Consider the following 15,132-nt stretch of genomic DNA (forward strand, 5'->3'; position numbering starts at 1 on the left):
ATAAACAATAAATGGGCCAGGTAGCAAATGCGGATGGGCTATTTATACTTTAAAAGTTCTAAGCCCACAATACAGTGAACTTGTATAACGGTAACAAGAGTGCCGAACGGCAAGTAGTCACCAGTTGGGACTTGGGATCAATGCTTACGGATAAAACAGTCAATGGAGCAAGACTGCACAGCTTGCTCAGATTGTTGGTTTGAGAGCTAGTTTGGTTCTTTTTCACGGGTGTAATTGACAATTGGCAAGTAAAAACAGAATAAACTTTGCATTTAGGTTTCATCAGGCACTGCGTAGAAGTTGCCAACCACCTTTGTAATACTAAGAAAATATAATACTCATAGACTCATTACGAAGACTTAATACAAAGTAAAATCGGCAAGAGTTTGCGCTGCACCTCTAATATTCCGCAACAGACTAACTTGTGCATTGAAATAAAGCTTGAAACAGCAGCCTCAATATAGGTAAAATAGGATGTAAGTGAACTTTAAACACCCAACATAAAATAAAAACCTGGAACATGAATCTTGGTCTGGCCAAGACCAAATATCAATCCTTTTCTGTTCCACAAATCAGGAAAAAAAATTCCATGATAGACCGGACTAACTTAATAAGCAATAACGTCTTGAAATTATAACAGAAATACAAAAAAACATCAACTAAAATCTAACAAAAAGAACATTTCAGCTTGACATATTCTAGGGGATAAGCGCATAACACTCACATTGACTAGCTTGATATTTCTCCTCAATTCTTTATTCTTCTTCCACCACCACCGCCAGTATTACCGTCCTCATTATCTTCTTCCGAGGAGTCAATCAAATCTTCTTCTTCTGAGGCCTCCCATTGTATTTTCCCTAGATAAGTTCCCGTGCCAAGTGAAAAGAGACTCTCCACATAAACAGATGTAATGAGAGCACAACCCCTTAGAGATTCATCATGGGAATTAATAGTTTCAAATGTAGAATGTTTTGGGTCATACAGACCAATATGCAAACATCTATCAGCCAGCACTATCCCTAACACAATCTTTCCATTCTTTAAAAATTGCAAGGGCATATAACTAGAAACTTCCCCAAAGTGTTCTCTTAGCTCAATGGTGAAAAGCTTGGTCCATGATGCCTTGTCCTCCCTATTGTCCTTCAACTCCCACACACCCATAACCTCAGTATTATAACAAAAACAACAAAGTGATCCCCCTAACACACACAAACATACTATGGCATTTTCATCAAAATCCGGCAGTGGCACTGCATCCAAGTCGTCTGTCTCGAACTCGAACCGGAGAAGAAAAAAGCTGTGCAAGAAATCGCTTCGTTCCATCTGTGCTATCCAATGAAAAGCTCCGTTAACAGGCCATCGACCCATATCAATTATTCTTGGATAATATAAACCATCTATGTCAACTTCATCAACTCCTGTCCATGAATTCCCTTTCAGAGTATAGACATATACCTCACAATGAGACCAACGACCATGAAAAGCCTCTGTCAAATGTACCACTTTGAAATCCTCGATTTGTTCATCATAACCAAACCCATACTCTACATAATTCCTATCCTTAACCTGCTTTCCAACCGGTGGATTTGGTAATCTTTTACATTCATTCGTAGTCGGGTTCCACAAGATAAGAACAAAGGACAATGATGTATCGTTAAGCATATAAATGTGCCTTAATAAAACCAAACCATTACAACATCCTAAAACCTCAATTTGCTTCTTGTTAGATTTATCAAAGTATTCGACATGACTAAGTTCCTCACATGTAGATAACGATGAATCGTAACTAAAGGTATAAACATCATTGTGATTATGGAACATGAGATTGAACTTGCCCATTTCAACAGCATAATCATTCCGGGCTTTAAGAAATTTGGGGCATTTTAATTGATTGGACCACGATTGGTTTACGCACCTGAATCGTGCGAGTGACTTCAGAGGAAGCCGAATAAGAATGTCTGACAGGATATCCCATGGTAGGTTCATCCTGCAATGAATCAAAAACAGTTATTCTAAAAAAAGAAATAAACCCAAAATCAAAATCAAAAATCCAAAGCAAATCAAGAACAGTTTATTAAAAACATAAAATCAAACCCAAAATCGAAAATCAGAAATTAGTGTATGAGACTTAGACAGTACCTGCAAGAACGAAGGGACTGTTGGGGTATGCCTGAATCACCTTCAAATTGAAAGAGAGATGAAGAACCCTAGCTAGGGCGAAATCTTTTACTTTTGGAAGGAAATGAAATGGGAAAGTAGACCAAAGAAACCAAGGGTTTAAGTAGGTTTTTATCTCAAACAATTATGTTTCGATGGACGGTCATAACCTCATTTGTAATCACGACCGGAGCAACCTCATTTCAGTGTCGCTAAATAGATGACCAGGTTCATCCGATTTAATTGTCCACGTGTTAGATCCAGAAAGACTACACGTGAGGGGGGTGTTGAGATTATTAGTCCCACATTGTCTGATTAATCTAAGATCCCGCATCCTATAATTCTTAGGGCCTCTCCACTCATCGCCAATTGATTTCGGGTTGGATGCCGTATTCTAACAGTAGTTAAATGGGTCTTTTCAAGTAACATAAAGGGAAATTTGTGGAGATGGAGTAACATGAAAAAAAAATGGTGAAAAGATTACACTCCGTACTGATGTTTATAGTTTTAGGCTTGAAACATTATTCATGACATAATTGATATACATGAAAACTAAACTCGATATGAAAAAAGATGAAATCATCTTAGTTAATTTAGATTTCATCTTTCTTTTATTTCTCATTCTCCTCGCACCATCAAAGATGATTGACTCTTTTATATGAATCCTGCTTTGAAATTATCAAAGGGAAAAATATATTTTTATAGTTTGATACCTAGATTTTGTCAAGAACTTACGCTTGGTAACAACATTATTCCAGGTAGGAGTTTGAAACATGAACTTTACGTTAACTATTTTTGACTAATTGAATTTTCAAAGAATCAAATAAATATGAATAATTGCAACGTTATTTTGTTACTAACGCGTTTTTCACGGTGAACCAAACATTGAGGCAATAGGCTAGTTTGGTATTGCTGTGAATTTTAGAAAAGCACTTTTCTGTTGTGTTGCGCGTTGTTGTGCCGTGTTGTGGAAACAAATCGGCATGACGTTTGGTAAACTATAATTTAAAAAGCATTGTGTAATTAACAAACTGCAAATTCTGTTTGGCAAATTGCTACTTAAAAGTGCTGGTGATGTAGTTAATTAGGAAAATAGACTTATTTGAAAAATTAGTTTTAAATACAATTTTATTATAATAAATTATATTTCTAATTTTAATACATTTAATGAAATATAAGTAATATTTAATTTTTAATTTTTTTTTAAATATTTATATTATTTAATAACAAAATTATGATTATGGTTTGCTTAGAAAATATTACTAAAATATTATTAGTTTAATATTTATTGATTTTTTTTTGTTTTTTGAATTACTCATTTATTATTGGATAAAGAAAATTAATTATTTTATTATTTTAATTTTAATTTTAATTTTTTTATTATTTTAAATAAAAAATAAAAAAAAAATAGAGAAATAAAATAAAAGTTAGAAATATAGTGTTAAGTGTACAATATTTGAGGGTAAAACTTCTCTTTATAATAAATTAACAAGGTTAAAATAGAGAATCAATTAAATCGAATCATGTGGATTTAAAAGCTAGTGCTGAGTAGCTTTTAAAAGCATGCCTAAAATGAAAGTGTTTCTCTCCAAAAGCACTTTGAAAAAAATTTACCAAACACAATTTTTGTTATAAATTTGTTACAAAGTGCTTTTGGTTGAAAAAAAGCAATCCCTAACTGGGCTAATCTTTAGCGGGTGATAGAAATTTGAAAAGGGGATGGTACCAAGTACACCTCCAACTTTTTCGTTTCGAAACCTAACTGACAATTCCTTGCGTGAACTTTCATTAATTTTAAAGGAATACAGATAATCTCCTTTAATACCAACAAGAGAACATCAAAGTATTACCCTTCATTACCGTTAGATCCCCTTATACTAATTCTTATCCATTAGATTTAGGAATATTCTAAAAAACATGGCCGTCACAAAAAGATTCGCATCACAAAATTGTCAATTGTTAGATCATTAAATTTCCTTTTTTTTTATCACCCGTTAGATTTTAAGGGAGTGGTTTAAGAATAAATTGAAAAATTCTATAAATAAAATTGATTGATTCAAAAGCACACAATCAACAATCCATTTTGGATGAAAAATATGGTGTCAACGCACCACCAAATTATATGCAAAATAGAAAAACAAATATCGTATTGTTGACGTGCAACGCACGTACTCATTACTTGTCAAAATAATAAGGATATAAATAAAAATAGGACACAAGAAATTTTGTGAACGCGGAAAAATACAATGGAAGAAAAACCCCGGGAACTTGTCCAGTTTGAACACACATTATATTAAGTCATCACAAGTACTAGCCTACTACAATGATTCTGGTCTGGAATATAGTTGCGACAGAATAAACATTTCAGGCTATAATGCTACAGTTGTGCACCTACGTCTCATGATTCCCCCAAGAACCTAGCATTTTTTTTTTCCTGAAGCTATAATGAAGACTATTCTACTTGGGCTTCACGAATCTTGAAGTGAAGTCTTTCAAAGTCCCACATTAGTTCCCAAAGAACCTTTTGTGCTGGTATACAACTCTTTGAAAGAAAAATAACTTTTCTCGCAAAAGAATTATCTTAGATTACTAATTTGTAAGAATGTAAAGAGTTTTCCTTAAAAAACAAAGAACAAAAGCACAAAAATTTTCAAAAATGAGATTTTGGATTTTTTTTATCTTAAGGTTTACAAACCTAAGATTTTAGTTTTGCGAACTCAATTATAAATTGTTTCAATAGAAAATTTTCTGATCAAAGACCGCGAACTCAAGTAAGTTTTAGTTCAAGAACCTTTCTCTCTTCACCAAACTCGTGAACTCATGACATAGGTTCACAAACTCAAACAAATATCGAGTTCTGGAACCATTCTACTTCTTTTAGGTTTGCGAACTTATAACATATGTTCGCAAACTTAATTAGTATAAAATTGAAATTTCAAAGAAATTAAATTGAAATCTCAAAAAAAATTCTTTTATATATTTGCGAACCTATACTTTCAAAACTTATTAGATAATATTTACTTGATTTTAGTTTCGAAAAAGCGAAAAGCATCAGCTTAACGGCTAATATGTGACAAGGACCTTCTTTGGAATTCGATTATTTGATAAAGCATGCGACTTTTCTATGATATATAGATAAAAAAAGAAAAGAAAATAGTCTGAAAGGGAAATTCAGTTCTTATACCATTGATGAAGTTCTCCAACTGATGTTTTTGTGTGATATTTAATCTTCAAAAGTAACTTGGATGATCCTAAGATTTTAATACCAAATCTAATATAGATCAGTGATAACTTTATTAATAGGCTATAAATCAATATTTTTTTTCGATATCTAAATTTGACATAAGAGTTGCCATATTAATGCATGGAGGTTCAACCGATCATACATACTGAACCTATATGTTTGGTTCTTTCCTTTACGAGAGAGAAGAAAGTCTTCTCAAACTTTTTTTAAACCTTAAGGGATAAATATGATTAACAAGAATTGGTGGGCATACTACAATTTGTATGATTGTTTTATGCTCTTGAAATCATCCTATAACGTTTCCGATTTTCTAAACCCGCATTATCAATATAACTTACGAGGTTAGCATTTTTTCGAGGACCTGACTTCGATAGACATGATTACATTAAAATGAAAGTATCTCGAATCACGAGTTATCGGATATTTGTGCAACACACAAATAATTGTTTGGGTCTACCTTAAAACTTCCAGTTTTAGCTTTTGTAGTTCACCCGCCGAATACCCAAAATTTTGCTAATCGTGGCTAAGCCCCAATTAAGAATTGGTTTTTCTCTAGCCAATATTTTTTTATAACTAGGATCTATTGTACCAAAGTATTAACTCTTCGTAGCCAAAGGCGTATTCCACATGCGCAGTTCAGGAAATCAACATATAAACCAGGCTAGAAGTTGCATCAGTTCAGGAGATCAACATATAAACCAGGCTAGAAGTTGCATCAATCACCAAGAGATATGGAGAAAACCTCCTGCACATTGGAAAAAAATTAATATTGATGCTTCTTTTCTTTCTCATAATACTAATGCTGGTTTTGCTTTAATTGCTCGTGATTCCGCAGGGAGGTTCTTGCCAGCGATGGCCTACTCAACAAGAATCATAGATGTGAACCAAGCAGAAGCAATGGTACTGCTCAAAGCTTTACACTGGATCAAAGAAATGCAGTTCCTAAAAGTCATCATAGAAGGGGATAATAGAATATTAGAAGGGTAGTGTTGAAAGTTTTAAGTGGGAAGATCAGAATACTATTCTAGAGTGCCAGGATTTTCTTCAAAAATTAGAGTCATTCAAAGTTACTTTTCAAACTAGCAAAGCTAGTCGGGACTAGTATTTGGTATCAGATTTGGCTGAATAAACCTCCAAATGTAATTTTCAGTATCTTAACTGCTGAAAGTAAGAATTAGGTAGTTTATCTAGGATTTCCTTTGTAATTTGGCAGTCCCTTTGTATTGTGTTAAAGTCTGCGGGCATCCAACTCAAAACCAATTGGCAATGAGTGGAGCGGCCCTTCCATATTATATTTTAAGTTCATTATGCGGAAACTAGGGATGTGGAACTATTTGTGGGTCTTGGGTGAGCATCCGAGCCAAAAACGAATTAATCAAATCTATAAAACGAAGTTTTTCTTTCTTTTGTCTGTGCCGAAGCTTTGCATCATGACTGGGAAAGACTCGGCATATAATGATAAAGACTCGACATCTAATGTTGAAAGAAAAATTGATTCATCTTCACCATACTACCTGCATCCTTCGGATCACACATGTATGGTTATTTCCCCGGTGAAACTGAATGGTGATAATTATAAGGAATGGTTTCGATCAATGCGTAATGCGTTTCGAGCCAGACGAAAATATTCCTTTTTGGATGGAAAAATTACCCAACCTAAGGAAGATGATCCTGATATTTAAGATTGGTGGGGTGTTAATTCAATGCTTGTTGGATGGATTGCTACATCCATTGAGCCGAATATGCGATCAACTATTACTTACTATGAGACTGCCAAGGATCTTTGGGATGATTTGAAGAACCAATTTTCGATTGGGAATGGACCAAGGATGTTGCAATTGCGTTCAGATTTAGCCAATTGCAGGCAAGATGGACAGGCGATTGCTGCTTATTTTGGACGACTGAAAGTTCTGTGGGAAGAACTCAGTAACCATGTTAAACCTCCCATGTGCAGCTGTAATAAATGTACATGTTTACTTGCTTCTCAGTGGGATAAACAACGAGAAGAAGAACGTGTTCATCAGTTCTTGACGGGTCTTGATGATACGATATATGGGACGGTCCGCTCTCATATAATTGCTCAAGATCCTCTCCCGTCACTAAGTCGCGTATATGCATTGGTTGTGCAGGAGGAAACACACCAAACTATTGCCAGGACAAGAGATGTACGTGTGGAAGTTGTGGGATTCGCAGTACAAGCCCCAAAGGTGACAAAGGGACCTGCTGCTAGGAAGACTAGAATGTCGACAAACCAACTTGTAAGCATTGCGGAAAACGAAAAATGGGTCATTTGTCCAAATATTTTTAAATCACGGTTCAAGTGGACGAGTAAAAAATAGTTTGGGTGAAATGGCCAAAAAAAAATAGTAAGTTTCATCCTAGCTTAAATTTAAAAAATAGCAAGGATGAAACTGGATACATACTGTGTAAATTAAAAATAAGAAAAAATATTTGAAAATGGGCACGATGAAACTGGTTACATCCTTCCTATTTTTACATTTTTGTCCATTTAAACAGTATCAAAATCTAACTGTCCATTTCACTCAGGAATTGTTGATTTTGGTCTTTTTAACCAATTTTGTGTGCGGAAAATCTGGTCATGAAACAATAAATTATTTCAAACTTGTTGGGTATCCAGATTGGTGGCTAGAAAAACATGGGAAAGGAATTGGAGGGCGTGTACAACAAGGATCAAACAATAGTCAAGGAAAGCCAAGGTTTGCTGTTGATAATGCCACTATTTCTCCTACAGGTGGAGGTGAGAACTTTGGTGGTGTCTCTATTTCAGTACAAGATCGGGCAACCGCAATGAATACTCTCACAGACTCTCAATTGACCGCCATCGCTAACATCCTTAACTCATCGAACAAGGAGATTTCGAAAGAGAAACTTTCCGGTAAGTGGATACTTGACACAGGCGCATCGAGACATATGACCGGACGTAAGGATTTATTACTTCACTTGCAGCGGATCACCTATTGGAATTCCAAACGGCACTTACTTGCACGCTCAGTGCGAGGGAAATGTTGTGTTTGGGCCTGATTTGGAACTAAATCATGTTTTATTTGTGCCTACCCTTAATTGCAATTTAGTTTCCTTGGCATGTTTGATTAACAACATGAAATGCACGGTGACATTGACTGGTAAGCTATGTTTGATACAGGATCGCACTACGAGGACCTTGATTGGAGTGGGTGAGCAAGAGGACGGGGTCTATATTTTTAGGAATGCGACACCAGCTACGACAAATTGAGTAACTACATGAAATACTTATTATTTATGGCATAGGCGTTTAGGTCATGCATCGAATAAAATTGTTTCCCTACTTCGTAGTGTTAATAAAAGCGATTGTGAAAATTCTCGTGGTGAACCATGTGATGTTTGTTTCAAGGCAAAACAAACTCGTGATGTTTTTCCAATCAGTATAAATAAAGCTAATGATTTATTTGGTTTAGTTCATTGCGATGTGTGGGGTGCTTATCGTACTTCTTGTTCTTGTGGTGCACATTATTTTCTTTCCATAGTTGATGATCATTCTCGAGGTGTTTGGGTTTATTTAATGGCACATTAATCTGAAGTGACCCAAATCTTCAAAAACTTTTATGCTATGGTTAAGACTCAATTTAATAAGCAGGTTAAAGTGGTTTGACGTGATAATGGTACGAAATTTCGACCATTAGTTCCTTACTTTGCTGAACACGGTATCGAATTCCAGACCTCATGTGTCGATACACGTCAATAAAATGGACGTGTTGAACGCAAACATCGTCATCTACTTAATGTCGGGAGAGCTCTACGGGTCACATTGAACGAACCACGTAAAAGATATGTGTCTCCTTTACATTCGTGTTCTTCTATCTTCTTTTATGTGTGCTTGATGTGTTTTGATGATTAAGATCATCTTGGGTGTAGTAGCAGAAAAGATGCAACTACACCACGAAAGGCTTGTTTCGGCCAATACGATGTGAGAGTTTCCTAACCGTTCAACGTGTGAGCTTTATTTATCTAGGCATTCACGTCTTTAGAAGTATGACAATAAGTTAACGTGCTTCAAAAAAATAACAGTAAGTTTAATTAAAAAAAAAGAAAAAAAGAACAGAAAAGAGAGTAACTTTAACGCTAAGACTACCCTTACGTGCATTATATAATTTCTCTAATTCTTACTAAGAAAGTGGTTCAACAACAAAAAAAACATAAGAGCCCATATTTATACCTACTAGAACACCGCGGTGGGGAGGGCCGACCGAAGAAAAAGAACATTCAAAGAGTTTGGTATCTATATAAGAAATAAATTGTGCCAAAAAGTGAACTCAAAGAGTTTGGTGTACATGTCTGCATGATGCCCTCCGGACTTATACAAAGTGGATCTCCACATTTTCGAGACACACACACAGAAAGAGACGCAATTAAACTGAAAAGTAAAATCTAAATGCAACTTCCTCGCTTCAACAAAAGGACTATCTTGAAGTCAATGCATAGCGCTGTCATTTCCCCGCTTATCAATTTCATGGGTGCATGATGGAGCAGCCCTGATTCCTCCCTCTTCTATTCCGCCAAAGAGAGCTGATCTATTGCTCCTATATTGCATAAGCACTACCATACTGTACTGCATTTTACTATTTAAGATGTCAACCTTGGTGAGTTTCTCAAGGACAACTCTTACAATACTTGAGCTCGTCCCTTTGTCTACAGTCCCCTCCTAAAATATAAAATTGAGTCCCCTCCTAAAATATAAAATTGAACCCTGAACCCTGAAACAAAACAAAATGTATTCTGCGAACTTTCTGTTCCAAACTAATACATTTGGTTTTGATTTGTAATCGAAAGGACCTTTGAAGCGACAATATTTAACAAGATGCTAGCAAATGACACTTGAAACAAATAATTGTAACAATAATTGTATACCCCCTGTTATCAAAAACAGCATCTGAACTTAGGAATACGCAATAATAATTGTAACTCTTCAGAATACATTCAAGCTAGAGAAACTAAGTTATTTCTGAAGTTAATAAGAGAAACTTTTCAAAAGTGAAATCAATGAAGTGTTCGCATAATAAAGCTAAAGGTCATTGCATTACCTTAGGTGAGGCGAATGAACATACTGGCATTGACAGTGGGGGGAATTATAGATCTCATTACAGTTCCGGGGTTGATCACTTCCATAGCCCCGTTTCATTAGCAAAATCCCATGCGTCTTTTTCTGTCATTATCTTAGAATCTGGGTAACATAACTGTCCCATGCGGCCTTTTCTGCCATTATCTTAGAAGCTAGGTAACATAACTGTCAATGAACCATAACATAAATACCGAATACACCAACACCCAGTAATATATCAAGAACAACAAGAACTTTACATATGAATGTGATTCATCAAATAGACTTTAAAACCTGAGGGACGGAAAATAGACTTTAAAACCTCAAGTAAGCAGTTTTAGATTTATCAGCGGTACTTTGTTTATCTAGCTCAATGAGCGCTAAATCAGACACATCCAGCTCATAAAGTGAAATGGAAATCCACTTAGTTTCTGGCGGTGGAATGGCCGAACCTACTATTTCCTAGGCCAGTTCTAATCTAAACAACATATAAAGGATCAATCTAAGCAGCTTTAGACCTCCGGGGTTGCAAATTTGCATCTGAACCTCAATTAAGACTAGACTGGTTTCTAGATGCAAATATCAGTGATGCTTTCTTTTTCCTAACTAAATTGCATGTTAAATCGGACATTTAAGTTGAATGGACTAGTTACAAACAAGTAAGATACGTTCCATAACACTCCATGGTGAACATTAAAACTCACTCCATTTTTCTTCCAATAATCAAGATCATCCCAGCAATCCTCCCTTTTAGGTACATCAGCTGGCCAATTAGGACTCGGCTTATAACCGAAATCGATGAAGTTAGCACAGCTCGTTTTACTCCACATTCCTTTGCTGCTTTAAGTACATTCATCGTTTCCTTTACTGTAGGATCCAACAATTGCCTCCGAGAAAACAAAAATCAACCAAATTAGCTGCAATTACAGGAATCTGAGGATTTTAAACAATATTTGAATTCACTAATTACAAATAAAAGGAATCCCAAATAAGAACGTATCCTACCTATTAATACCAAACTGCAGTTTTTCTTCTTGTGAATCAAGTTGATTGTAAAATCAAAATTCAAAGAGGTATAAGTGCATTTGGACTGATTCTAATAAAACCCAAACTGAAAGGAATGATCTAAACATGTTATTCCCCAACAAAGAACTGAAATTAATAGTTCAATTAGTTTACCTGGAGAAGAAAAATTAGAACCCCCAATTTGATATTGTCATCTCAAACTTCAACTCGACCTCCGTCGATGATTAAGTTACTTTGTGAACAGAGATTGGACTGAAGTTGAAGAAGAATGAAGGTTAGGTTTAATCAAACTCCAACAGCAAAACTCCAAATCGAGAAAATCCTCGATTTCTTCTCGAACCTTAACTTTCTAAAATTCTAAATTTAATCATCATTTTCTTCTTTACAACAGATTCAGAAACATCTTCATACACCCTTCTTTCTTATTCGATCTCTCATAGCACCAGATTCTCAAATCCTAGATGCAAACTGTTAACAGATCTTCCCAAATCACCGCAGCAACACTCTAAACCTATTCCGAAGAACGAAGAATCGAGAGAAATGAAATTTTTTAACTTTAGGTACTTATAAATTTATTTAATTTAGTATAAACCCTCATAATTTCCTATATACAGTACGAAACCCTTATAGAAGAACGGCTCCCATCGAATCCTTGTTTTAAAGTTATGTCGTCCAACGAAGGCTATCGAATCTGGACAAAGAGATCTCTTATCAGATGAACGACTCCCGTTAATCCCGTGTTTTTAAGTGACATGATCCAATGGACAATATTGATATTGAAGACGGAATTTTTTTCAATCTTTTTATCAAATTGTTAGGATCCGTTTGACAAAAATGTGGTCATAAAAGAACTCCCTCCGGTCGGTCGACCCAACTCCGAACACCTGTGGCCCTGACCTTTATGTGATAAGTCCTTCAACGTTATACTAACAAAGTGATTTCTGAACCTACGATCATCACTGGATGGGATAATATCTCTAAGAGCAGGTGGAGCCGGTAGTCATATGAAGACCGTAGAAGGGCTTATATGTTCAACGTTATGCTATTTCTTAGTGTCAGCTGTACTACTTCCACAAACCAATGACAGGATTTCTTGTCTTTGTGGAAGTTAAAGACGTACGTATCACATGCTTTCCGTGCTTCCCATTCCTGCCGTGCTCTTCCTGTTTGAACTTCCCATGCTTCCCGTGCTTGCCGCCAAAACCATGCCCAACACCATAACCACCGACACTGTGTTCATCACCGAAACCACCGTGTTCTCCATGTGAAGCACCATGTTACGACAACTGGTGGGCAGTGGGCACCATAGGCAGAAGCCACTGCTGCAGCACCCTCAGCTGGAATTCCTCTCATGGCCCCCATTCTTCCACTGCCACTGTCCATAGTCTGTATAGTCATAATAGAAGTAGACGTCGGCAACCTAAGTTACCCAACGATACAGCAAAATACTTCTGAGCATACAATTAACCGATGTAAGTCGTACGTGTCACTAACTAATGTGCAAGTGTCTGCCAGTTATATATGCATACCTCCATGATATGGAGCAGATGAACCGGGATATCCAGCAGGTGGGTATGTACTTGTGGTGTGGAAAGTATCCAGCAGGAGGGTACTCTTTTTTTTTTTTTGCTCGGTAAATAGAAATATATTAAGAAAAAAACAATTTACAAACTCTGCAAAGTAGAAGCCACCAAGGGTAAAAGAAAACACAACAAAGAAAATCAAAATCCAAGGAAAGACTAGGGAGGGTCAAAGAACAGACCTTTCCAGTTGGAAATCACATCATGATGCAAAAGATTTGTACAGGTTAAATTCTTAGCAGCCTAATGAAAAACGCCGATTTTAGAATCAGCAATGATAGCCTCCACAGTGCGTTTCTTGCCATTAAAAGTGCGGGCATTTTTCTCGTTCCAAACGTTCCAACAAACGCTGACAGGGATCCTCTTCCATATCTTCTTCCCATTATTTTGAGTGGCCACAGATGACCAGTTCTTAAACAAGTTTAACATGGATGAGAAAGTAGGAAACTGCACATATGCTTGAGCGAAAAAGTAAGCCCAAACTTGATGAGTGAACCGACAATTCCAGAAGAGGTGAGTACCAGATTCCAACACATTATTGCATAGAGAACATAAATTTGTTGCTGACGAGCCTCCAAAAACAGACAAAGCGCAATTTCTAAGCTGCAGATTGTCAATGGTAGGAAGACTATCAAGAACAAGTTGCCAAAGGAAAAATCCAATTTTATGAGGCCAAGCATTGGACCAAATTCTCTTTCTAGGAAAAGAAGGATTGCTGGTAGTTAAGGTATCTACCTGATAGGCAGACTTAAGGGGTAACCACCTGGTTGAAGGATTGCAGGAGGGTACTCTTGTTGAGGGGTAACCACCTGGTGCCGGAGGGTATCCCCCTTGTTGGGGAGGATAATTCCCGGGAGGGTAATTTGAATGCCCTCCAGGCTCCATGTCCTCCTGCAGCTCCAGCTGATCCATGAGCCCAGGTTCGACATCAACCCCTTGTCACTTGAGTTATGCTGGTCTTTTCCACCTCCCATTTTCCTTAACTGCCAAATAATGCTGCACACATCAAATTAATTAAAACCTACTGTTTGAATTGAGCAACATTGGGTTCAATATTAACAGCAACGTTGTGTTCAATATTAAACAAACAAAAAGCAAAAGGTGAGATATATACCATCTCCAAATTTAAAGCACTGGATATAGTTATCCCCATTATTTGCAGCAAGGGGCCTAGACCCACATTTTGACGCAATTGAAGAACAATTTGTGTATCAGAATTTGATACTGACAAACCTACCATGACATGTAATAATTATATTAAAGAAATTAAACACTAATTCCTTATTATCTAGAGGTTGTTTAAAGGGATTCCATAAAATACATATCAAAGTTGAGACAACAAAGAAATTCGGATCAATTTCCTTTTTATCTAGAGGTTGTTTTAAAGGATTCCATAAAATATCTATCAACGTCGAGACAACAAACGAATTAGGGTCAATTGAATCAGACGGTTATAAAATTCTAGGGTTTTTAAAACGAAGAAGCATGTTGGTCAGATGTTTAAGATAGCTGCTATGAAATCTAATTAGGCATGAAGAACCTGAAAAGATTATCAGAAATCAATTATAAAACCATAAAACCTGGAAGAATCATCCATCCAATCTAAGTTGCAACTTAATAACACAGAAAGAAAACTTTTGATCCTCACTATAATTTTTAGATCTTAAATTTTTAGCATGGGAAATTTTTTCCCTCGTACCCGAATTTAGAGAAAAATTATGTCATACCCGTTTGACGGAAGTATTGTACACGTGTTACTGACCTCCAATTAAATATTCGGTATATACTCGGTGTAACTAAATTATTTAGGTTGAAACTCTCCTAAAAGTGTTGTCCACCTATCTTTTTGTTGACGGTGTTACTAACGGATAGATAAATATTTGATGTAAATAAATTATATTAAATAAAAATCACGGTAGATAATCAAATATTTTTCCAGTATGTGGTAAGAGGAATAAATATTTACATCATACATTAGTAAGCAAGGCGAGGCGCCAAGCCCGGCACCCCAGGCGAGCGCTTGAAATTTT

General features: G+C 36.1%; 3 protein-coding genes across 6 annotated transcripts; all 3 read right to left on the reverse strand.

Moving 5' to 3' along the window:
• Positions 1-412: 412 nt before the first annotated feature.
• On the reverse strand, positions 413-2,248 carry LOC113340477 (F-box protein CPR1-like). 2 transcript variants are annotated; one of them, XM_026585614.1, is made up of 3 exons: positions 2,140-2,248; positions 1,916-1,987; positions 413-1,594 (listed from the first exon to the last, which is right to left on the reverse strand). In XM_026585614.1, exons 2-3 carry the CDS (start codon positions 1,984-1,986, stop codon positions 748-750), a joined length of 918 nt encoding a protein of 305 aa, XP_026441399.1. In that variant the 5' UTR covers position 1,987; positions 2,140-2,248; the 3' UTR covers positions 413-747. The 2 variants fall into 2 exon arrangements, with proteins under 2 accessions (XP_026441399.1, XP_026441398.1); XM_026585613.1 differs by having other exon boundaries at positions 413-1,987.
• Positions 748-1,839, reverse strand: LOC113340624 (F-box protein CPR1-like). The gene has a single exon (XM_026585749.1). The coding sequence runs from the start codon at positions 1,837-1,839 to the stop codon at positions 748-750; it is 1,092 nt and encodes a 363-aa protein (XP_026441534.1).
• Positions 2,249-12,825: 10,577 nt separating the features above from the next.
• Positions 12,826-14,756, reverse strand: LOC113340491. Of its 3 annotated transcripts, none has more exons than XR_003355503.1 (4): positions 14,217-14,756; positions 13,866-14,098; positions 13,052-13,705; positions 12,826-12,908 (listed from the first exon to the last, which is right to left on the reverse strand). XR_003355503.1 is itself a non-coding variant. In XM_026585633.1 (4 exons), the coding sequence occupies exons 1-3, from the start codon at positions 14,340-14,342 to the stop codon at positions 13,525-13,527; spliced, it is 555 nt and encodes a 184-aa protein (XP_026441418.1). In that variant the 5' UTR covers positions 14,343-14,756; the 3' UTR covers positions 12,826-12,908; positions 13,052-13,524. The 3 variants fall into 3 exon arrangements, 1 of the variants encoding a protein (XP_026441418.1); XR_003355502.1 differs by having other exon boundaries at positions 13,838-14,098; XM_026585633.1 differs by having other exon boundaries at positions 13,838-14,085.
• Between the last annotated feature and the right edge of the window lie 376 nt (positions 14,757-15,132).

The sequence above is a fragment of the Papaver somniferum genome, unplaced genomic scaffold (assembly GCF_003573695.1).
Source record: "Papaver somniferum cultivar HN1 unplaced genomic scaffold, ASM357369v1 unplaced-scaffold_22, whole genome shotgun sequence".
Lineage (NCBI taxonomy): Eukaryota > Viridiplantae > Streptophyta > Magnoliopsida > Ranunculales > Papaveraceae > Papaver > Papaver somniferum.

Bases quoted from the DNA above. Each gene is read 5' to 3' on its own strand.
- LOC113340491 (XM_026585633.1), bottom strand. From the start codon at position 14,342: ATGGTAGGTTTGTCAGTATCAAATTCTGATACACAAATTGTTCTTCAA. The intron at 14,086-14,216 runs GTATATATCTCA...ATTATTTGGCAG, and splicing joins GTGCTTTAAATTTGGAGATG to TTAAGGAAAATGGGAGGTGG. The intron at 13,706-13,837 runs GTAGATACCTTA...GACAATCTGCAG, and splicing joins CCCTTAAGTCTGCCTATCAG to CTTAGAAATTGCGCTTTGTC.
- LOC113340477 (XM_026585613.1), bottom strand. From the start codon at position 1,986: ATGAACCTACCATGGGATATCCTGTCAGACATTCTTATTCGGCTTCCT.
- LOC113340624 (XM_026585749.1), bottom strand. From the start codon at position 1,839: ATGGGCAAGTTCAATCTCATGTTCCATAATCACAATGATGTTTATACC.